We start from the raw sequence: 25549 nt of genomic DNA on the forward strand, positions 1-25549 counted from the left end.
AAACAAGTAAACAAAAAATCTTGTTCGGGAAAGGAAGAAAAGGAAGGAAAAATCTCGTCCGTCGAGAGTAAACAGCCAAAGTCATCTCTTTTCACGACTCTTCGTTCGATCTTTCTTCCTTCCTTGTTGTGTTCCTTGGAAGAGAGACAGATTACTGTGCGCGTAATCCTCCGGTCGCATCGATAAGAGGTGCCCATCGTCGAGTCGAATGCTTTTACCCCCATCATCGTACCAGCGCCTCGAGCAATATATAAATGCACCAGCGATTGACAGAACGTACAGTTCACGTTTCAGCGTCTCTTACGCTCCTTTTACGCGTGTACACCTAGGCCACTAGTGGACACGTGACCGCGTACGCCACGTGCTTCGGCCGAAAAGACACGTGTGCTAACTTACGCCTAACCACCCGTCACTATGGAGTTCATTGGTAATTTTCTACTTTGTAAATTCGATATTCTCAGTTATAAACCGGGCTCCTCTACCTCGTTCGTTGGTTTTTGGCTTCTATTGTTATTGTCGGTCGGGTTTGGTGAGTTAACGGGAGCGGTTGATAAACCAGAAACGGTGTTGCTGGATTTTCTCTCAAAACCTTTCGCACCCTCCGATGGTGCATCAGAAGAATGTCTCCGGGACAGCGCCGTTTACTTAAAAGAGCTCAGTCACTATACGCCATGGGCTCTTCAGAGTAAGTCCAGTTTGTTAGTTTTTTTACTTTTCTCAATTTCTTGTGTTTCATCTTATCTAATGATTTTGTCTAGCAATCTAATGATTTAATTGACTTTGTTAGGGTTAATTCTAATGTTTCAATTTTATATATGTATAACAGGCTTGAATCCAACATAACTCTAAAAAAAAAAAATGTATTCTGTACGCTTAGTTTTTATGAGTTAAAAATAGATTAAAAGTAATAGAAAAACAATAGTGACTCGTATAGGGAAGGGTATTGGATTGGATCCCAATCTTTTAAGAGAACGTTCAAACACATCATTCAGAGATCTTTGCCGTAAGAAGAAGTTTTACTAACTGTTTTATCAATACTTTAGGACATCAACGAGTTAATGATTGCCTAAAATAATACTGGAAATAGAATCGATTAATGTATCTATCGACATTTATCAATAATTGATAAGCGTATGCTGAATGTACACATCATTATCGTTACATTCACTGCGTTTTATCGGTTTCGTTCATCAGTGACGATTAATGTAAATCTCGAAGCTCCAAAGTTCCCATAAATTCGGGGAGGGACCACGTAAGAGGTTAAGGCGGGATTTTTGTAAGGGTAAAATGCGTGCGCAGGATATGCTGCGCGCGCATACATTCCATGCTTTCTACTAAATACGTACAACGTCCGCACATTTCACAAGGCCTGCCATAGATGAGCGATGCACCGTCTTGCAGTAACCCTATAGAATTTAACATTTTTTTTATTTTAAATATTGACTGTCATCACTTCTGAATCGGTACTGAAGCGCGCATGATGGCGGCTATGTTGGGAACGTTTTTAGGACGCGCGTGCTATAGTTTTCTCTTCGACGAATAAATTTCTTCGAAATAGACAAGAATTGATAGAAACCGCCATTCATCATTAGTATTTATTTAATTAATTTAATAATTATTTATTTAGGTAAAGGGATAACAATTATTTTACTTTTAATTGAATTACAATAACGATAATAGCTTGTAGTAGATGACACTGCTAAGTAACATAAAATTCTGTAGAAGAATTAATTATAACGTAATATAAAGGTACTTTACTAATTATTAAATATATCTAATCTTTATTGAGTATAACTAGTATATTCTCATTTATTTACTCCGTGAAAATGGAGTGAAAATAACGTGAAAATCACAACAGTAATTGATGGTAGATAACACTGTTCGATAAACATAAATAAATATCACTGATTACATGTAATTTAAGGTTATGTACGCGATTTCTAGTTCTGGAAGAAGCTAAATTACTGAAATGAAGTAAAGAATAACGGAAGTTAGTAGCAGTTTATGAATTTGAGTGAGTGAACATTAATTTACATAATCAGGCAAGAAAATCATATACATTTCGTAGTAGTTCAAATATAATGTGGAAGATTAAAACACGTAAATTTTGCACAACATGGACCGAAAAATAAGTTAAAATGGATTAAATATAGTTTGATACAGCAATGCAATATACAGTTTACAATATGCAAAACGAATAAAACAAAATTTAAAAAGTGTAGTGTTATTTTCAAATTACATGACCTTATAGGGACGAAGTTTTGATTGGTACATAGTATATATTTATATACTTATAAGCATCATGATTAATTTTTTATCTCCTTTAAGTATCGAATGAATTCGAAAGGAGATCGAGAAACTGGATCGAGACGACTCTCTTTCTTTCTCCTTTCAATCGAGGTACAACAGGTCGTTCACCTGCAGCGAATATGTTTCAATTTAAGAATTAGACAGACATTTTGTCCATATGTCACTTTTTCTCCAATCTACAAAAGGTGAATGATTCTTTCTGACAATTCGAAAAGAAAGGAATCGAGTGTCTAGACCGAGTGAAAGGAGCCTGGGCTGATGACCAATGTTGTTTCGATAGAAAAATTAAAGGAACTCCCTCGAATTAGAAATGTTATTTCGAAACCCAGACATTAATCATTCAACCAAACGATTTCAAATGTGTCTTTTATTCAAATTGGGTATATTGCTAATTACGTTTGTTTGTGATAAAGAATAAATTTTTTAAATTTGGCGTGCATTCAGTAGTCTATTTAAAACAAAATTTAATCGTTTTTTTGTACAATTGAACTATGATAATATTTATATTTGACTTAAAATTGTGAAATTGTAAAAAAGGAGTCTATAACCTATAACTTATAACCTGTAAAATTATTAATATTATTAATTAATAACTTATTGTGCAAGAGTCCAGGTATGCCATGAACCAAAAGAATCACTAAAATACTAAATAATCTGACGATAGTTCTCACAATAATTGTTAGTCAATATTTGAACTTGACCTTAAGTTGCTGCGAGTAAACATGGGATAGGCACGTAATCGCTACAACATCATTATAACAAATGGCGTTACGTAAAGTGATCATTGTTGAATCACGTAATTCCCATAAGGAAAGAAACTCAATTAATTTTAGATAGCCATTAATCATTTCTCCCGGTTCGTCACGGTCAACGTCGATAGTTGCCACATTTTCCGCACTTCTATTTTACGTACCTTTCATGAAAATGTCACAAAATTTGTCTCTATAAATTATCTGTGTACAGAATATATCAATTATTAATTTAGCTGGTAATAAAAAATGAAAAATTAATGTAACAGTGTTTACATCCTTGATTGTAATTCAATTAATGAAATCGATATAACATAAGGAAATTATGCCGAGAAATTAAAACAATACATTGTATAATGAAAAACAATGTTTGTTAGTCTTATTTTCATGTCGACTTAATTATGCTGCGCTTCACTGACCCGTAAATCCATTAATACAAAGATAAGCTAAAAATTTTCGCAGATGATAATATCCTCAAAAGATCGCATTAATTACATAATCAGACATCATGCGTTGTGTTGATATTTGTTACATATTGTATAATATCTCATGTTGTATAACATCTCATGTTGTATAACATATACAAATATATTTCCATATAACTATTTCTTTATATAAGTCATTTTTTTGTTAGGTTCTCTTTCTATTTCCATGTTTACAAAGTTCCATTCATAGAATTAAATTTAGTAAAATATTTTTAAATGATAAAATTTTCAACCTACTTAGTACATTCCTATTTTCTTAGATTTCTGGAGTTCTCCATTTTATTCCGTTATGTCAACATTTTGTATATGACTCTTTATGATAATTTATAATTAGTAATATTAGTGAATTGACGAGTTACGAATTGTAGATTGTAGGTTTTGTAAATAATTTGTAAATAAATTGCTATGACGCAAACTAACTGATTGATATTGGTAACTTTTAACCTAAGGCTTGTAAAATTTCATTAGTAATATTAGCTAAATTGTGCAAGAAAATTAAGATCTAATGGGGTGCAAAAATAAATGACCATGAAAATCGTGTTGCTGTAACGTCTTGGAGATTAACAAAATCGTCCTTGAGCAATATGTGAACATCGATGATGGATGCTCGGAATCTGAATTCGATGATACAATGTTGATATTGACGTGAAGCGGGAGCAAAGAAAAGATGATGAATCCATCGCGATTACAATTACGTCATAACATTGCACGTTTATTTGCAGATCTTCGTAAGTCACTTTATTTTCGCGATGTCGAAGTCAACTGGAAGAACTGCAAGATAACCTCGTATATCCGTAACACATGTTTTAATGGAGGATTTGTTAGGCGTGTGATAAAGATAGTTATATTTTGATCGATTTACCTGAAGCAATTCTTTGATAAATTAGTCCTTCACTAATCCCCTTCTATCCTCATAATCTCTTATACTAATCTCGAAATAAAAGATTTCCACAAACCAGCACAGTCTAAATCGTTTACCTCCTCCAAATTAATTGTCCCTCAAATTATTGATGTAATTAAACTATCAGTAACGACCGCAACAGAAAATAATCAGATCCGATTACGCAATATTAACAATAATAGTTATTATTAGTTCACGTAACAGATGACAATACATTTCTGTTTTCCCAACCAGGACTTCGACCTAAACAAAGAAAATGCACGTGGTGTTTATAGGCTTAAGCCACGTCGTATGGTATCGTTATTTATTTTTCTATCTTACAACCTTGTATTTATCTCTGCAACAAACTGCTTTGAATGCTTTTCAAAACATATGTCTTGATAAAAATCAAATTAAAAGAGAATTCCGTTTCCTCATCAACATACTACAACGACTGTTGCTATATTCCTACATTTTTCCACGACTAAAATAAGCTAGTGAATTAAATTCTCATGTTTATTTCGATAAATAATGGTAATAAAAGGTATTAACTTCTTGTTAAATTGTTACCTTTGTCTTAATCACAGAATTCTATGATTTTGTATTTCAAGATTTCACATAATTATCGGCGAATCTGTTAAGACGTTAAATGGTATTAATCTATGATTAAGTTTGTGCAGAAATGGTAGTTACTAGTGACGTCATCTAGCGAAATGTTAGTGAACTATCGAGGACTCATAGAAGGAAATGTAGAGGATGAAGAAAGGGAATTGAATGAGGAAAAAGAAGTGTTTCTGAGCGTCGGTGAATTGGAATGTGCGTCATGAGGCGAACACAAACTGGGTCACGAAGGAATAACGTCTGTGGCGATGACCGTCCTTGTGTATCAAAGCTGGTCTTTTTGCTCACTGACCGATGATCGATCAATCTTTTCTCTTTCCGATCCATTCTTAGACTTTTCTTATACGATAGTGCTTAGTACATATGTATTTATAAATAGGAATTGTTGAGAGTATTGAGCTTTATTTATTACTGTTATTATTATTTTATTTTTACCGAACGGTTTCCTAAGACTGATTTTTATCTTAACAAACTGAAAATTGTTTTTATGTGAAGCTTCGTTCTAAGCATAATTGATCATGCTTTTTTTCAATCTAATGTTCATTAGTGATATTATAGCTGCATTGTTTGCCAACTTTGATACCATTATCTGTGGTATCACAACTAGAAAACGTCATTTCGCCGCACCATTTAAAGATTCCGATATCATTATCCATTAATGATACTGTAAAAAAGAATCTTTATTTTGACACGTTGTTTCTTGATTATGATGTTCATTAATAACACTCACTATTGTTCAAGATTTAATGTAATAGTTCTTTTTTTAGAAAAAATTTGTTGTACAAAATTTTCATTCTAATTTCGTATATAATCATAAACAAAAAGACATAATTTAGGCGCATATTCCATTGAGTTTAAGGTTATCTGTTTAAAACACCATATCGTTTTGACACATGTTTCACTGATTACTGTTATCCAATTGCAGAGTCTGTGAAATTTTAATAAATCTCTTGCGTACCTTCTTTACTCTTATTCGTTTGTGGCGCTACCACCAAACATTTAATGGTTCGAAGCACTGTTTCGATAGCTCTGATACGACTACTGACACGTTCTAATGTTATTATTACGGCGCCATAGCCGATGAACCATTTCTTGTGTTCTCTTCACGGAAAATATTTGTCTGATATTCAAAAGAGAATTTTTTCAATAATTTCATCTATTAATTGAGTATGGAGATTTCTGAATTATAACCTCGAGATTGACAGCATCGACATTTATCATTTTGTTACCTTGATAAATATTCATCGCTCAATGTTCAGAGTTTCGGAATAAAAAATATATATACTGCATTTGGCCAGTTGTGAACTCCGCGATGACGTATGCAATTTGATTCTCGATTTTTCGATTGGCTCCTGAATCGGCATCTGGTAATATTCATTTCGTAGAATCAAAGAAAGGAAGGCTGTCCTGTTAAAAATGCAACGAAAAAAAATCTTTCATCAAAATCAATATTAAAAATCTTTCATCATGCGAGAGCTCCATCATGGTCACTAGTTAAAATAAAGAACTATTAAATACGACTAAATGGCAGAGGTGTAAAATTATCATGATACGAAGGTAAGTAGTGATTCTTCGAAAAGAGTTTTTTATCTAAAGTTTCAATTTAGTGATATATATATTAACTAAAAGATATAAAAGGAACAAAGTGAATTCTTTGTAATTTGTAATTTTAAATCATAGCTTTGATACTGCTTAGGTATACATATTTTTTAAAGTTATTATCGTTTGAAATCATAAAATATCTCTTAGAGCTTTTCTTAAGCTTTTACAACGCCATTAACCGATGGAACTTCTATTTTCCAACGAAGAAGAGGAAAATGTGCGTATGTTTGAAATGCAATAGATCCGGCACGCATAAAGACGCATACATATGGCATACAGTGGCGCATTGAAGACGTAAAATTGCAAGGATCTGTCATGTCAAATGTCAGTTGTAGCTCGCATTCACGATTATCTGGGAAATTTTCCTCGAGAATCGCTCGAAAAAGAATACTTCTCGCAGCGATACTGAGAACGTGGCTCAGCTGTCATCGATGAAGTATCGATGGGGAAGCAAATGAACTCGTGACCTTAGAATGCTAATTCATTGCAAATGCGCGCTTTAACAATCAGCCTATTCCCGAGATGCTATTAACCCTTGCCGCTTCTAAGAAAAATGTAATTGTTTTTTTAATTTCTTCCTGCAGTTTCTTGCTAGAGCTGCAAATGAGAACGTTCTTCTTATTATTGTATAATTTACTGAACTAGAAATTTTTTAAAAAACTAAAAACATTTTTTTTAATTGTTCAGTACTTATTGCAGTGTAATTTTTAAAAATATTCTATTTTTTAAATCTGGGTTAAAATCTTTTCATAATCACATGTAAATATATTTCAAAATTTTTATATGTTTAATAAGTTTAAATATTTCAAATATTTCATATTAATTTTAGATGTCTTATAATTTTTTTTGAAATATCTTAAAATTCTTTTACTTCAAATCAAAGTTTCTTATTTCTATAACATAATCATTCTTTTTTTGTCCATTATACTTTGCTCGATCTTTTTGTTTTGCATAACCTTGCGCTCTTACATCACGAATTTTTTATCAAAAAACATCCTTCATGTTATGAGAAACAAAAGTTTACTCACGAACAATGAAATTGCAACGATTCATGGAAGTTTGCGGTTGAAGGTTACTGATAGAATCCGTTGAATGAACTATCCTCAAGGTTCTGCGAAAGGTAAAAGACACAGCTGTGTGGATTTCTTTGAAGCTGACGTGTTTTCTGACGGCACTGTAGTGACGATACGGAAAATTTTCATGAAAAGATCCTTTAAAATATGCATGTAGTCACTGTTAATTTGCATCATAATCTAAATTAAAGAAATATAGTTAGATAATAAGCAGAGGTGCTTGAGTCTTAGAATATTACAATTGAGGCATTCATAATAAAAACGACCCTTGTTTATATGTGGCATTTTTCGGAAAAACGAAAGAATATTTTAGTATCTTTAATTTCTGTTCCGTACATTTCAATTTTTTGTAACGAAATATTCGTCATTGACAAGGGTCGCTTTTGTCAGCCCTTTAACTGTAATTAAATTGGAGTTGAATAACTCGTATAACAACAGATCCTTTTACATTGATATATTACAATGGCGAATATGAGTAGAGATAAATGTCTTCTGTGAATAGTGTGTTTTTCTCGTGAAAAAAAAACAATAAGAATTTTGCAACTTCAGCTTTGCACAACGTCTCTGAGCTGATTACTTTATGTAACATGACATATGTTTACACGCTACGAACGCGTGTTGTGTATATCGATGCACTTCGTTTAGATAAATGACACTGTATAATCGTATAACTCGCATAACGGTTGTTTGCGAGTAGCCGGTATGTCCTCGCTATCGAGCATCAATGAAAAATCCGCTCTATCGCACGGTTACTTTTTCTTCCTTTTATCCCTATCGGTCGACCTGTTTCGCAATTCACGCGTTACCCACACTGATTACAGTTCCCGTGTGTTTCTTGGCTATCTTACTTCCGTGTAAGAGAGGTGTCGGCATTGAGTTTATTATAATAGTTTTAACTCTCTCACATATACACACATGTGCTAATGAAGAAAAATTTCTTAGATAGAATTGAAAGATAAAGTTAAGAATAAAAAGATGCGTTTTGGAAAATAGTGTAGCAATTGCCATTTTCACGATTCTCTTTAATAATTGTAATTTGGAGGTTAAGATTAGCATGATTGTTGTATATATAAATTATATAAAAAATCCTTATGTTAAAATGTATTTTTAACTTAAAAAATTGATTTTCAACTGATAAATCACTAATTTCAAAACGTGCAATTAAACGGTAAAGCGCATAAAAGTTGTAACAGAATATTCTGTCCAATAATAAAAACAAATTAACAGACGTTAACGCTCTTGTTTCAAGCAATTGTGCATAGGGGAGAAAATCGTGCACGAATCATCGCACGTGGGCAACAGTAGTTCAAAAGAAGCATGACTGCATTTGATCTCACACGTGTCTCGATTTTATCATACATACACATGTGATAGGTTATAGTAAATAACTCCGGACTTCCAGGTGTATCTCCGCGGTAATATGATATGCTTCTTCATAATTGAGGTTATTCACTTTATGTACTTTGTTTCATAATTTCCAACACATGTGTATGTTTTTTTCTTCCGAATTTACATATACATTTATTTCTTCCACAGTCTACTATGTGGTACAACAATTAAAATTTATAATTCGACATATTAATCAACCGATTCTCAATTTATACTTACTTTTCAAAGATCTGTAGTGAATGAGAGATTCCATTCTGTTTACCAACTTTAAAATATTGGCGGCGAAGATGAATATGCACTCGTATGGCAATAATCTATCGAGAGAATCACGACGTATCTACTAACCATTTAAATAGATGAACGCATGAAAATTGAACGCGATGCAAAACGTGGGATGTACACCTTGATTTCGAAACGCGCTTGGAAACGAATAGATATTGGATAAAGGGCCATTGTCAGATGAAAAAAATGCATAATTAAAATAGTACATGCAAAGACAAACAAACGATTAATAAGTGATGAGTGTTACTAAAGAAAGAAACCTGTTGCAGGCATATCCTCTAACAGAATCATGTTTCACGACATATATTAATAAGATAGTTGATAATTTACGGTTATTCATTTAAAACTTAAGATTTATTTATCCGTATAATGTTATGCAGCAAAGAAAAACATTTAACCAATTCCTCACGTCAACGAAACCTTTCAAAACGAAAAATTTTAATAACTTTAAATAATGTATCAGGTTGCAGAAATTCCTAAAAATTATGAAATAACATGAAAATATAAGTGATGAAGATATTATCTAAAGGATTAAACGAAACGAAAGATGTTATGAAGAGGACGATGTAAATATACATCATTAGTGTTCATACGTATATAGAAATACACAATTATAACATTAATGGTAATCAAATAGCGTGAAATACAAAAATTTATTTTGTGCTATATTTAGCAGATAAAACAATCTTCTCCCTAAGTTCCATTTTTTTAAACATATTTATAGAAATATGAACGGATATAATTATTTCACCGATAGCATATGAAAAACACAAGAAAATGTAGAAAAAGAAAATCTGAAAAAAGAAAAGATTACAGAGAAAAGTATAAGGGGCTTTCTGTGGATTCTAGTGTACGACGCCTCCGTGAAAATTCCACTGGGTGTAATCACGGGCAATTACCAGCAGTTAGGCAATTACGACGAGTGTCTACAAGTGAAAAGCAAATACGGATTCACCGGGAAGGCGTGTAGTGCCACGGTGAATTTCGAAATCGCCAAGGACAACGGTAAACCACACCAGCCTGATATGGGTGATCTGCTTCTGAATATAGCCATCGCCTCGGTAAGTAAAATACTAGTTCTAGTCTATTAATTCTTGTAGAGAAAAATTAATTTTTGATCGTCTAGGAAATATATGTAAAATAATTAATTTCAATTTCCTTTTTAAGTTGAAGTTAGGAAAATTTTAGCATGAAAAATTATGTATAATTAATAAAAATTAAACCACGGACTTTTTCATAATAATTAAATATTATTAAACAGAAGTTATAAGAGTGGGAATCTTTTTTCTGTCAAAAATTAACTGAAGTAATCGGAATTTATTACTGGATATATTGCAAGTGCTCAATCAAGTTATGACCAAGATTTCGCAATTACGTCGCGTTTCTGAAATTGCTCCAAAAAATGTTATGCAATTCTCGGTAGCACGAAACATACCATATTGACGTTGCTTTTGAAGAAATTCGCCCGTGGAAAAAGATATATGTACTTATTTATTGGCGAAAAATAAATGGTTATTTATTTATTTATTGATCAAATAAGCATCTTTGACAATAGAATACCTCTTTAGTAAACTTTTTTAGTAGAATATATGAATTTACATTATTCATGCAAGTACAATTATTATGATATTATAAATTGTCTAAAAGTTTTTTCGTAGTTGTTATTAATATATAATTAATAATTAGCGTAGTTTGCATTAATACAACATGAAGTGATAATGAGTGATTAATTTGAAACTAAAATGAAATTAATGATTTTAAAGTCACATATATATATATATGAATATGTTATGAATATTTAAACGAAGGCTTCCCAAATTTTTATGGGTCGAGACCCATTTGGGAAAACGGTAATTTTTCTCCAAGATTAAACGAAGCGTAATTGCTGTCAAAAAAGAGTTGATTGACAAGCAATTCAAAACTAATTTGATATAAATCTGCGAGTTGAGAGAAACCAGATTTAGCTAGTTAGACAAGATAGTTGACTTTGAATTGCTTATCTGATAATTTTCAATGAGTAAAACTGAAGAATTCCTTAAGAAATAAATGTGTAAACTACTCTCATATTTTAATATTTAAGACTATACACACTTTGGGAATCTATGATCTAGTATCTAAATGACTAACAGGTCGCAAACAAAATTTTGCAAAGTCTAGACTAAATTTTGAAATATAATATCAAGACAATAATATCAGACTCTATTCTCTAGACCACGATAACACACAACTCTGATTCATTTAACAGTTTATCGGTCATTGCTCAAAAGTATTATCACTATTCGATCTTATTAATCATTATCGTTATCGTACCATTCAGCGTCTATCACATCGAGATTACCGATCTTCAAGTTAGAAGTACTGCTATCAGTAATATTTAATGGTTTTTTCAGGTTTATCAAACAGATCCAAATTTTCATTTAACCATGAGATCTCCTATCCACTCTTGTTTCATGTCTCATATCTCAAAGAGTTAAGAATGGCAGTCAAACATAAATGAGAAGTTATTTTTATTCTCTTTCACCTATTCGATTGCAATAAAATATTCGTTCTGTTTGATTCAGGGATATACGAAATGGAAATCGGGGCGTTCAGTGAACTACATATGGATGTGGTGCGTTCCATCAAGTTGCAACCACACAGAAATCCAGGAGGCGCTCGAGCTTGGCCTCGACCCTCTGAAGGTGGAGGAACGCGTGGATATGGTGATAAAGGTATCGTGTCGCACCGCAGAAATGGATCGGCCGATCTTCGACGTAACTGACTGGGTTTACATGTAGGTAGATCTGCGCATATTATCGTGTTCCAACACGCGGCGCGGCGGTTTTCGCAGTAACGTAAGACCGTGGTGGCATCGTTGTTTGCTCGCTGCTTCGAGGGCAAGGCTGAACGCGTGCATTGCACGGCAAACTTCTCAATTAGAATTTTATCTCTGTTACGTAAAAGTACCGTAACTTTTATTGTTTACGGTATTGACTCAAGGTATGCTTATCGGATCTTTCTCAGAATAATATTGAATTAGGATAATCGAGAAATAATGTATGATTTTTATAAGCCATAAATATTTTTGCAATGTATTAAGGAAACTGCAGCTGTCGTGGATTTCGATCATTTTTTACTGTGTTGTCCCGGGCATGATTCTAAATAATTTTTTCCTATACATGTAACCGCCGTTCGGTCTTAGTTCCCGAGATATTCGCAAAAAATTGTTGGTATTACTACACTCGGTGAATTCTGCTTACAATTGTGCATCGGTAATGACGTACGCGTTAGTATTGGTCGTCGGCTGCCTCGTAGCGGCCGAGTTAAGAAACCAAACCTAATTCTTATCCTTTATTTATTTGTAGTATATATAAACGAAGCCTGCATGTGCTTGGCTACCCCTCGGATTCTTCGGATTACAGCTTCATGCACAATTGTTTACTAAAAATAATTACCTTTAACGGTCTAGGTTAGGTGATAAATAATAACATATTTACAGTACAGATTAAGCTTTATATTTTATTGTTATTATCTTAAATAGGAAACCGTCTTAGCCATGATATCAAAGGATTTAATTATTCGATTCTCAAAATCATGCTCATCGGATCAAATTTTTGAAAACATTTCTTCCAATCTTGTATGTGCAGTTGTGAATGATTATTTAGATTCGTAAAATATGGTACAAAGATAAAGAGATCAATGGCTGATGAATGTAAAGTAATGTAAATGGATCGACAAGCGGCGAACGAAGAGGCGAACATGTTGGCTGTACTTGTAACTATGTAGCTGAGTCAAAGATACATACATGTGGGCAGAATTCACTGTAGTGGTATCGACTCACTTTCTGAATATCTGAAAAACCAAAAGCGTTCAGCGGTAACATGCAAAGAAAAAAGTTGTTTATTCCAGGACATGGTTTCTTAAAAAAAAAAGATAATATCTTTAGAAATTTGAATTATTAATAACTAAATGACGATAAAAGATCTAAATTTAGTGATTAATATAAAATTATTTAAAAAGATAATTAGAAAATAAAATTATGTACTAAATTAAAATTCAATAATCTTTGCTAAAATATAAATTTAGCTTCGTAATAGTTTACAAATTGTACAAATTCATAATTCTATATTTTTTGCGTAATTTTGCAAAAACAACTTTAATTTCTTTTATTATTATTATTTTATTAAATTAACATAATTAAGATTAAAAATTGTACAAATAATGTTTTTATATATATTTATACTTATCCACCTGTTCCGTGACTTGCATGTTAATATAGGTCGTATCAAATTTCAGATCGATCCTGACGATATTCGTGGTAATCATAATTGCTAGCACGAGTTACGACATCGCTAAACAAGGCCATCTGAGTACATTGAACCGAAAAGGTGAGTTGTGTTCGTTCTGTTACGTAAATGAAAATTCACTGCAAATTCATCGTTTGATCGCTTTATCTCGTTGCTATTACGATTCCAGAAAAAGGAACTCAGGAAAAGATCGGTCGCGAGATTACATCGCATATGACCGATAAAGATTCTTGATCGCGCGATAAAGATCAGTGTTAAGGACACTTTGTTTGTCTTGCATAAGAGCTTTATCGATGCTCTTGTTGATTGATAAGTGTCGATTTCCGATATTCTTTTAATCTCTTTATACTTTGTAGAAAAATGAAAAAAATAGATGCAGTGAAATAATTGAATTAAGCTTTAAATTTATGTATTTATTTATTTATTATATACAAATAATGTTGCACACTATGTATGTTTAGATAAAAGACACGTTCTTCTAACTTCGTTCTCCATCTACACGAATGGAAAAAATTTATTGAAAACGGACAGACACCGCGATTCGATCAAATGCCTTGATGGACTGCGCTATATCAGTGTTTGTTGGATCATTTATGGTCACACTCATTATATAGAGGTGGTTGGTGTTAAAATGAACTTGAGCGAAATTCCACAGGTAAAAAAATTATAAATGTTCTATTGATGTCTAAATTGAAAAACAAAAATTATATGACGTAATCATGTACAAGTATATAATAAATTTTAAATACACAAACTAATTTTATAATTTTTAACAAATTAATGTCTTATCTTTCAAGATGCACACAAATTGGGCCAACATGTTAGTACTCAATGCAAATATCATTACCGACACGTTTTTCCTTATAAGTGGAGTTCTAATGGCATACACGGTCCTAAGAAAAAACGAGAAAAATTCACAAGGCTATTTCGACGTAATTGGCCTCTATCTCCACCGTTATTTAAGATTAACCCCGGCATACGCTATGATGATCGGATTTTATGCCACCTTGTTTTACAAAATTGGCTCAGGCCCTTATTGGGATCAATGGGTCGGAGCTAATAGAGATTATTGTCAAGAAAACTGGTGGATCAACCTGCTCTACTTGAATAATTATATCAATCTATCTAGAATTGTAAGTAAAGTTTAGTAATGATGCAATTATTGTGTGTACACTTTCTAATCGAATAATGAATAGTTATTTATAGAACAATTTTTTGTATTCTGCATGAAGCGCATACTACCATGTACTTTAGATTGATTTGAATTATTTAACTGATCAATCTTTTTATCGAAGTATGTTGTTTAATAATGGAATTGAATAATAATGGAACATTGCATGTTGTCGTTGAACTACAAATTTCAAAGAAAATTTTATCGCATTTAGATACGCGGTTTACGTTTTTTACTCAATTCAATTTTTAATCCTTTTATTCGTTTCTTGAACCTCCAATGTTTTTAACCTCAGTTACGAAGAAATGTATTTGCTTGTTATCTGGCATAGCTTCCTAAGTATGTTGCATGACAGATAATTACTTTGAACTAAGCATTCGTGCTTTTTGTTACAAAATGTATTATTACATTTTATTTAATCAATTATTGTAGTACAATTTAATAAATATTCTTATTTTGAGTTGTTTATAACAAAAAAAATGTTACACCAGAGGAATTTAGAAATAGCTTGTCCAATAATTGCTTATTTCTTACTTCTGTTTTTAGTGCATGTCTCAGTCTTGGTATCTGGCGACCGATATGCAACTCGTCTGGCTGTCACCGATCTTCTTGTATCCTATGCTCAAGTTCACGCGAAAAATCTTCTTCTGGCTCATTTTCGCGTTAGGCCTAATTATCTCCATTCTAATACCATTCCTAATAACATTCAGTCTCAGGCTTAGTGGAACTATGCTCTATTACAAGGAGTGAGTGTGGATATTTGCCTTTTTCACTGTCTTTCTGTTTTCTACATGGCGTCCACGAAAAGTTGCATTGAATTTTTAAAATAGATCTTATCTATTAAAATAAGGAAAATAATCAGTAAATATTTGTGTATAAAAATCAATTACTTTTATTTTAACGAATATTACATGCTTTTAAAGTTTGACAGAATCTTTTCGGAACGTCCTGTATCTCTCTTTTCTTTTCATCTTGCTACTACGCCGCGCCGTATTGTACCGTCTGATTTATTCCACACACGACTACTTTTTACTTTGAAATAGATATTCCACTCCGTCCTTTCTTTGTCATATCTATATTTCGAATGTTTTATATTCATTCTCAGTACTTTAATATTATTTGATTATTTAAATTTACAAAATATTATTTGATATATAAAATATATTTTGATAGATCAGTAAACATCGATAAAACGATTCAGGGAATATTAAGTATTTATAATACGCCATTCAAGATCATCTTACTGAAACCAAAATTAAAATTAAACGAGTAGACCATTAATTTAATCTTCATATTTTTTTGTTTTTGTTAGTAACACGGATGTGGCCAATGTTTTCATACAAATTTACACAAAAGTTTACAACAGATACGGATCTTATATTATTGGTCTGGCTCTTGGTTACTTGTTGTATCAGAATCGATCAAGAGTTGTAAAGATTCGTTATGTAAGTATATCAAGTTCTCCTATTTCATAAGTATAATTACATAATTCTATCATGAAACTTTATCAAACTTGAATGGGTGTTGTTTGGAATCTACAGTTAAATAATATCTTGTGTTTCTATTTATTTAAACATCTATTTAATTTATTATTTTTTAATAAACTTTTTAAGTATTATCCTTAGTGTATTTTGTATTCTTAGTATTTTGTTAAAACTTTTCATAAATTTACTTAGCCCAACCTAAATTTCGTTTTCTTCATTTAGAAATGAAAGAAGAAGAATATTACGCTGAAATGAAGAGAAAGTGATCGTGACATATGAAATGTGTGTTCATCAAAGATAGTAGCAAAATATATTTGAACGATTTTTTTCGTAATCGACATTTTTTAATTAAATCTAAATGATTTTCTGCAGATATACGTGATTTTCGGTTGGCTGGCAGCGGCAGTTTGCGGTTCATTCATATTCATATGTCCTCGGTGGATGTACTTTGACGACTACTCTTATAACGAATTAGAAGCGAGTTTTTATGCAGGTTTCCACAGACAAATTTTTGCTCTTTCTATTTCTTGGCTCATCTTTTGCTGCGTTCATGGCTATGGTGGTAAGATTTATTAGTATTAATCTTTTATTTAAACAAAACATGATTCATTTAGTAATAATATAAGTGCATGGCAAGTGCGATAGCGAAAATTTATGCGAAGAAACATGTGCATGAAACTTCATTTACTCCTACTTCCTACACATATTTTGAAATATTAATTGTTAATTATTAGTAATTATAAATACAAAATACGGGATAAATATACTCATGTGATTATAGAGATATCAATTGTACTTTTCTTTTGTGCAAGGTTTCGTGGGTCAATTTTTGTCATGGAAGGGTTGGGTTCCCTTCAGTAAGATAACTTACAGCGCTTACTTGTGCCATTATATATTTCTCTTAGTAGAAGCTGGATCAGTTCGGACTCCGGGCATAATTTCAACTATGGCAATTGTAAGTAATCTGAACTTTAAATGCATTAAAATAGATCTGTTCTTAATTTTTTATTTACCAAGTTCTTAACTTTGGTGGAATTTAAGTTTGAACTAAGATTAATTTAAAATCCAACATTTAAATACTATAAAAAATTTTCGTAAAAATATTAAACTCGTCCAAATCAAATTTTAAATTATTGCAACTATCTTCCTAAGCTCACTTTATACGCAAGCAATTAATTATTTGTCGAAACTTGCAGCTTCGCAGTTTCTTCAGCAACCTCTGCCTCACGGTACTGCTTTCTGCGCTTTGGACACTGTGCTTCGAGATGCCTTTCATGACGTTAGATCATACCTTTATTTCTCACCATCAAAGTCAATCAAAATCCTTGAACCTAAACCAAGGAAAAATATTCGGTTCTATTGATTCTGGTAAAGAGATCTATCGTCCCACGGAAGAGTCTTCTGCTACAATTACGCAGGATTGTGAAGGCACCTTTAACCAAAAGTCCAATAAAAACAACATGTATGATCAGGATTTAAAATCTGACGACAAAGATGACAAGTGTCCATTCATCTTTGTAATTAAAGCTGAAGACAACGATTCATGGGCACAGTTGAGAAATGTTCATCAAAATAATGGTTTTGACGAAGACTCGGATCAACCGTCGAAATCTAGAACAAAGGAAAGAATGGATTGTTGTTACGAATCGATCGTAAACGAGGAGTTCATAAGGAAAGAAGGATCTAGGGAATTAGAGGATCAGGCCGCCAGTAGTTGATCGACAATTTACCAGTGTAATATCGAATCAGCTTGCTGGTCAAGCGTTTATAAGCGAATAGAGGCGAGATTGGGAAACGTCTTTAAGGAATTATATAATTGATGTAGTGATATCTATTTGTTGATTCAGGCACTCTTGTAGGTAGTGAGTGATAGCCATATCGTAGTTTTTCTTTGAATATTCGTCTGTTGCGAAGTATTTTGTGTATTTCTTAGTCGTTATTAAGGAATATCGTCAGGTATGTGATATGATTTAAGAAATGAAGATTCTTTGTACGATGATAAATTAAAAGCACGTATGGTTTAATGATAAGTTTAGTGGTTTCTATTAAGTGAATCCTTGTGAACTATTTGGTGCATTATTTTAACACCACATTTTAATATTACATTATAATATTACATTTTAATATTACGTTATTCTGGAATGTTGGGATTAGATGGACAACTTGGGACCATATTTAACATAGTTCGTCTATTTCATTCCAACATTTCAGTATATATATAGGCATACCAAATTTCATATAAATGGATTCGTTATAGAAAATAATTTGTTATCGTACGGAGGATCATCTTTTTTATAATCATATATTGTGTACTTATAGATTCAGTTCGAAGTGCTTCTCACAATCCGATGTTGATCCATCGGCATGAAAATAATAATTTAATATGAACGGGTAAAGGTTAGTTAAGAAATAAAGGTACAAATTAGCTGTGAGAAATCATCGACTATCATTAAGTGTAGTTAAGAGATGTTTTCTCGATGGCCAGTTTAGAAAAAGAAATAGAACTTTTACAAAAATAAAAAGTCGGTAAGGTTATTTTTCATTATGCTTTATAGTTCAAATCGAAAGTGTACGTGTTACATTCGAAATTCGGAAATCTAAAAAAATCAGTGAATACGCTAATACGCTAATGTTATCTAACTCAATATTTTGTTAACTATACTAATAATACTGCTTAATAATGAACAATAATCTTTTATATGGTTGTTGTTAATTCAAGATGTTAAGATCAATTTTAACAAATTCAGTTAACCTGTTATCCAATATTTTACTTTTAGTCTTTTAGTCTTAACTTTTAGTCAGTAAAATTAGACAATACAGTACAAAGTACAGTATTACAACTAATATTAAATACTCTAATTATAGATTATATTATGACCAGGAATTAAGGAAAGAAATAAACTTGTTACATCGCTTTCGTTTTGTCGAAATATTTCTTCTGCCATGCTCAACTTTCCTATACATGAAGTATACAATAACTAGGAACTAATTACCGATATTCTTTAATACCAACGTCGATATTTTTTAATGATGTTTGTTATATTGATATTTTATAATATATTTAGGCTAATCGCAAAGCTACTCTTCTTATGTTGAATACCTTCGTATATATTGTTTATGAAAAAAAAGATGAATTATTTAATGCATAAGACAATATAATTATTCTTCATTTTTCCTTTTCAATATTTCCTAAATCGTTTGAATTATTTTCTGATATACAAATACATAAATATAATCTATGATATTAGGACGATAAAATAACAGGAAAATAGGTCAGGATAATTTCTAGTTACTGCAACATTAGCCTCAGTTCGTGTCACTGTTTACTTAGGTCTAAGTCTTCAACTGATGCTTTTATCTCGCTATACGAATACATTCTTTTCATTCTTCTAACGCGATCCACGAGAAGTAACAAGTAAGCCGAGAAGAGAATGAACTGCTTGTTTTATCCGTGGAAGAAATTGATACCTTACGACTTGCAATGTAGAAATCCGTTTATTTGAAAAATCAATTTTCTTTTTATTCTCCTTTGTACTTAAACACACTAAATTTTTACGAAGGAAAATAAAATTTATTATAGAATGTACATTTAGAATGTATAATAAAAGATAAGGCAATTTTCATTATCAAGTAATACAATGAAAATTGAGTCAAAGGAAGGTTATTGGAATTGTTATTAAATATATGTATATATTGGTTAAGCGACAATGAATATGTGGGAATTTGATGACATCATTAACAGAAAACGTTTCAAGGGTTGCAAGTGCAGTTGCAACACGTGCTTAAAGCGCCCTTGGGACGTTCTTCCTTCCGTGGGAAAATCAACCCCATATTTTTGGTCAAGTATTTAAAAAGGCATCTGCGTGCTTTGCAGATGATTAACAACTTGGGTAGGCAATTGAAGAAGCCTCACAACTTCTATAAGGAAGAGAAGAAAGCTCTTAAGAAATATTCTTCTTTCTTTTTAGGTTATACATAAGTATTTACGCATGCATTTACTAGGCTAGGTTAAATTTAGGTTACTAAATATACATTAATATTAGTTCAATTATCTTAAGATGAGATAAAAGAATCCATTACTCTATAGAAATTATAATTTCGTTATGCCAGCTGTTAATATGTTAAAGTCCTTCGCCAATAATCTAATTAATGCAGTCCACCGACAATAAAGCCATCTACATTGATAGTATCATATCCAACCGCCAGCACAACCCCTATGTAGGATGGAATGCATTTAGTTATTACGGAGTGCGGAGGAGTGGATGGCAGGCGTGATTCGTGATTGCGTAAATTGGGGTTAGGTTCTCGTAGTCGGTGGAAACGGTAGACGCCCCGTTGTGAGGAATACAGGGAGCGGATTTCAGTGCTGGACCGTCATCCACGTGTGGTCGACATCTGCGAGAGCCCATCGTTTTTCCGCAATGAACTAACGCAACGGTGAAACATTTGTCCCCTCTATTCTTCTCGTAAACGTCATTTATGTCCCTGCCAATATAGTTTGGTTTCCATACTAGTTTCCATACACAGCATTCAACCATCCTTTCCACGCTTTGTTAGCATGCACAATGAACTGGTAAAATAAGAAAGCAGCTTTGAAACACGGTAGTTACGAGTATCGAGAATTTTTGGGGTACGGGAAGTGACTTGTGGTTTTTGGATGATATACAAACAGTTTTAGGAATTGTTATGTATAGAGTACTCTATTTCTTTATTCTTATTGTCTGCATGTATAATATTTGATGTAATTCGTTTTTCAGTTTTTAAATTAACAAGATTTTATAATAAAATTATTACAAATATCTTTTTATCTTCTTTTCTATATTAAATTCAGATTAGAATTTTGATTAGATGCTAATAAAAGTTTAGAGTCCCTAGAATTACAGTAATACGATGATTAATGATACATTGATCAGGTAATTAGAATAAGATGTACAACAAAATAAACTATATTACCTTAATAATGCGTAATGATAGATTATGTTACCAGCCATATGGTATAGGGGATAGAATTAAGTGATTGAACGAAAAGAAGAAAAAATATCTCCTAAATTCTTTCCGAGTTATCTAAATAAAAGAAAAAAGAAGATGCAATTTTTTTTCTCAATTTTTCTGTTTAAGAAGTCGTAGTGTAAAGTAAATTTTGTATATCTAACTTCCGTTTGGTGTTTCAAGTTTCAAAGACATAAAGTCGAATCCCAGACCAACGTTTTTCACATTGTGTGTTAGACAGTATCCAATTTCCTGGACACCGATCCCTATATTTTAAAAAACTATGTCCCTTTCTGCGATATCGGCGGGATCCAGTGATGAGACTGGCGCCGACCTCCTTCGTTGAGTTAAAGAAACCAAAGAAATGAAAGAAAACTGTTTTCTTCCAGACAACTTAACCTGTGTCACGCGCCACCAAGGAAAGACAACCTGCGCAACAAATGGTAACCCGAAGCTCGAGGGCGCATAGTGCTGAGCTCACTGAGACCGCATCTGTGATCCTAAAGGTTAGGTTAGAATACAATAAATCTGTTCTGTCTTCGTAATCGACCATCGAGCTTCCTGGGCAAAAAGGAAACACAACTTGGCTTATATATCTGGCATCCATGTATGAATAATGAATGCATGATAAAACTAATAAAGAAATGAAGGATAAAAAGAGTAATGTCGATGCGTGGTAAGAATGCAACAATTCATTTGTATTATTGTAAAAATCTGTGGATAAATTAATTGATGAAATAAATTTAAAGGTAATTTAAAAAAGAAACAAATAATTTTCTTAAAAATTAGAGAAATTAGGAAAACTATTGACTGTTTCTAACAGTCAAGACCGCTTAAAAATTTTCAATATTAAGAAATGTTTTTTTTCATCTTATTAATTTAACTATATCTTATTTATATTCATCCTGTCACAAATTTTATATCCCAGTTTTATTTAAAAGGCAATCATCCAAATTATCGTCTTCCTTTATCAGACTAAAAATAAATTACAACTTTTCTTAAAAACTATATCCGATTATCCGAACTATATACCCCTTTCATTATCGTTTTATTTATAGCAATGCAATGATTTTTGAAAAATTATTATTATTATATTCTACTTAAAAAAGAAGAGGAGACATTTCAATGAAACAAGAATAAGTTTCGCAAAGGGATCTTCAGGTCGTGAAAAGGTTCGCGGAAGGAGAAAGAAGACAAAGTAAGAAGGAAGACGAATCGGAGGTTCGAGTGTGAAATATGAAGAGGCACGTAAAAAAGCTCAAGTGGTTGCACATGAGGGACGAGACTTTTACCTACGTCAACGATTATTCTCTCTTCTTTCCTTACGGTGTACGAAACTCGAGGAAAACTCGTAAATTTTCTATGAAATCCATAGTAACAGACTGGCGCCAGAGAAATTCCAAGGTCAACTTCAGCTATTATGTATCAATATATGTAGATACCACTTTGAGGATCACGTGAGAAACTTATCCTTTGCTCGAATTTCCTCAATAGCTTTCTAAACATTTCCATTCTTCTTCTGTTCCATAATTTCCTTGGGAAGTGATTAATAAAAGCAAGATCTGAATTCTCTTGCATAATCCCAATTTTTATCAAATATGATATATAAATAAACTGACAAATTAGACAAATCATAGGTGAAAGAGATAGCTGGGTCCAATATACATGTCTTTGCTATATTTCAAATTCGAGAACTCAACAATAGAAAAATGAATAAATGGTAAAAGGTTTTGGATAAAAAGTTCGCCAAGCATTTAGTCATTGAAAAAATATCTGTATCGAGTTTCATGTAAGAGATCCTACCGATCGACGCCCACTGCCGCTGCCGATTTCATCGTCAAGTAATTTGAAACGAGGGCGTAACCAGCGACTTCTTTCCCTTCTTGACAAGCTTCTTCTTCGTCTTCTTCAGCGGCTCTTTTCGACTCTTCTTCACCCATTAGTACCAAAATGGCGTGCTCGACATTGATCAATCCCGTTTTTTATTGTTGAGTACAAGATAATTGAAATATTGTTGTTTAGACTTGTCATTTACTAATCTTTGTAATCAACGAAATTGAGTAATAATAATCGAGTAATGTAATCAAATGAATTTCTGTTAATGACATTATCCAGTTTAATACAAATGAAGAATAGATGAAAGTAGGTCCAAATATTTCATTATTACATTACATATTTTATTATTTATATTTATTTATTTAATATTTATAATATTTCATTATATATTTTGTAACTATCATTAATATTTATCCCTAATAATAATTAAAGTCAATTGTCATTAATAATATTTTACTTTCAGTAAGAAATCCAGAAATATGCGAAATATCATTTAACTTTTAATTTCTTATGGAAGAGTATACATAATCAATAACCCGGGGAACATGTGAAAACCAAGATTTTTCAACTTTAATGCCCACGATTTCCGGCATGACAGAATTAATTGCAGTGTTTTCGGTGTTTCGACCATAGGGGTTAGAATATCCTCTAACGTCAAAGAGATTCACCCTAAACGGTAGCTATCCCTAGGGATAACCTGTGGCATAAATACGTAAGCTAGCACCTGTTTCCTTGCTGTACAGTCACACGTGCTGTTCCAATATGTTGCTTTAATTAATATCTAATTAAAACAAATTAACAAAACAAAATAAAACGTCAAATGGCAAAACCGAAGCACCTTAAGGACCATTAGATAAGTAAAATAATACGTAATAAAGTAACTGATAGAAAGAAAGAAATTATAGATGATGTATTGCTTTATCGCTTTAACGGGCCCATTTAATCATAACTAAAAATATTTTTAGAAACAATCATCAATCTTTAATATATTAATCGTCCAACAATTCCGTGATTGTTTTTTTTGAAAAACTTCAAAAGTATGTATAATGGTTTTAAATGAAACGATGTATTACACAAGTATGAGTCATTAAGTGGCTGCACGGATCAAAAGCTACATTATCGAAGAATGTTAATCGAATGAGTCAGACTCGTAAACCTATACATGCATGTATGACAAAGTTCGGAAAAGTTGGAGAGAAAAACTGAAATAAATTATTAGTGATAACGGAAGGCATCTGGTTTTATACTCGATTGTTGCCAGACATGGTATCCATACTTAAATAATTAGTTACAGTCATCAACAGCACATAACTTCTAATTAGTTACATATATTGTTATGAGTATTATTGCCTGAAATACCATCATTAATTACCAATTCCATGTGATACATAGTTAAGAATAAATCTAAATTCCAAATTTGTAAATTTCCAAATCAATTTTTGAATTTTTAAAAAATATTCTCTAAGCTCCATCCAAGTGTCCAAATTTTTTAATTTTGTAAAGCTTTAAACTTTTTAATTTTCAAATTAACTATTAAAATATATCTATTTGCAGCTCTGTTCTTTTCCGGAATTTTTCCCAAACGCTTACTATGTTCGTTTTTTCCTTATATTATTTTTTTATTTTTGGTTCTTCTTCTAGGGGATAGGGGAGAAAGTGATTGGTCGAGTGGCTGGCTGCCAGTCTGGTCGCAGAAACTTCTTGACAGACCCCGAGATGTTGTCAAAGGGAAATGCCGCGCGATCGACCGACCACTTTTGAACACGACTAATTTCTTCTCTTTGATGCCAGGCGGTCGATTACCACGCCTTTCTTGAGACCCACACTTTTCCGGGACAATTTCTTCAAACCAACTCTTTTTTATTCTTGGAAGTAATACAAGTAATGAAACCGCAAAATACAAGTATATATTAATTTAATCAAGCAATAGAAGATATGAAAATCTATACTAGATACACACGTACCAAATCACTAATCAATCAGATCTGCGGATCAACCATAAATTGCGAATATTCATGCATTTATGAAATATGTAAAACTGAGAAAACACAAAGGATGCACATAATGTACAAAAATACGTAAAACAATCACGCTAAAAACCCATTATAAAATTTGTGGGGTGAAACTTTCATTCAAGTTTAATTTCCTCTGGCATATTCTGGCATATAAATTTACATAAACATTCGCAGTCTAATTGTAATCTTTACATATAAAGAGTGTTAATCATCCTAATGTATGTTCTCCTCAGATTTGGAAGGGAACAACACTCAAAACAATATCTTTCCTTATAATCTTCAAATAAAACCATGCAACCTCCTTTCAAGACCATAGAATCGAAAGCTATGAAAAAATACAATAAAAAAGGAATGACTTATCGGAAGGGACAACTCAA

The 25549-nt window shown here is 32.2% G+C and overlaps 1 protein-coding gene and 1 long non-coding RNA gene across 2 annotated transcripts; one reads left to right on the top strand and one right to left on the bottom strand.

Annotated features, from left to right (window-relative positions):
- The first annotated feature begins 293 nt into the window (after positions 1 to 293).
- On the top strand, positions 294 to 19406 carry LOC132909243 (nose resistant to fluoxetine protein 6-like). The gene is made up of 11 exons (XM_060963957.1): positions 294 to 685; positions 10241 to 10452; positions 11953 to 12164; positions 13667 to 13758; positions 14139 to 14332; positions 14475 to 14810; positions 15395 to 15594; positions 16161 to 16293; positions 16705 to 16894; positions 17145 to 17287; positions 17529 to 19406. Exons 1-11 carry the CDS (start codon positions 415 to 417, stop codon positions 18048 to 18050), a joined length of 2505 nt encoding a protein of 834 aa, XP_060819940.1. The 5' UTR covers positions 294 to 414; the 3' UTR covers positions 18051 to 19406.
- On the bottom strand, positions 3614 to 5754 carry LOC132909134 (uncharacterized). The gene is made up of 3 exons (XR_009658498.1): positions 4995 to 5754; positions 4770 to 4918; positions 3614 to 4688 (listed from the first exon to the last, which is right to left on the bottom strand). It is a non-coding gene; the product is annotated as an uncharacterized LOC132909134 (long non-coding RNA).
- Positions 19407 to 25549: the final 6143 nt, after the last annotated feature.

The sequence above is a fragment of the Bombus pascuorum genome, chromosome 1 (genome assembly GCF_905332965.1).
Source record: "Bombus pascuorum chromosome 1, iyBomPasc1.1, whole genome shotgun sequence".
Lineage (NCBI taxonomy): Eukaryota > Metazoa > Arthropoda > Insecta > Hymenoptera > Apidae > Bombus > Bombus pascuorum.

Excerpts from the sequence above, each read along its gene's own strand:
- LOC132909243 (XM_060963957.1), top strand. The coding sequence starts at position 415 with ATGGAGTTCATTGGTAATTTTCTACTTTGTAAATTCGATATTCTCAGT. Across the intron at positions 13,759-14,138 it reads GAGTACATTGAACCGAAAAG|ATAAAAGACACGTTCTTCTA; the intron begins GTGAGTTGTGTT and ends ATGTATGTTTAG. Across the intron at positions 15,595-16,160 it reads ACTATGCTCTATTACAAGGA|TAACACGGATGTGGCCAATG; the intron begins GTGAGTGTGGAT and ends TGTTTTTGTTAG.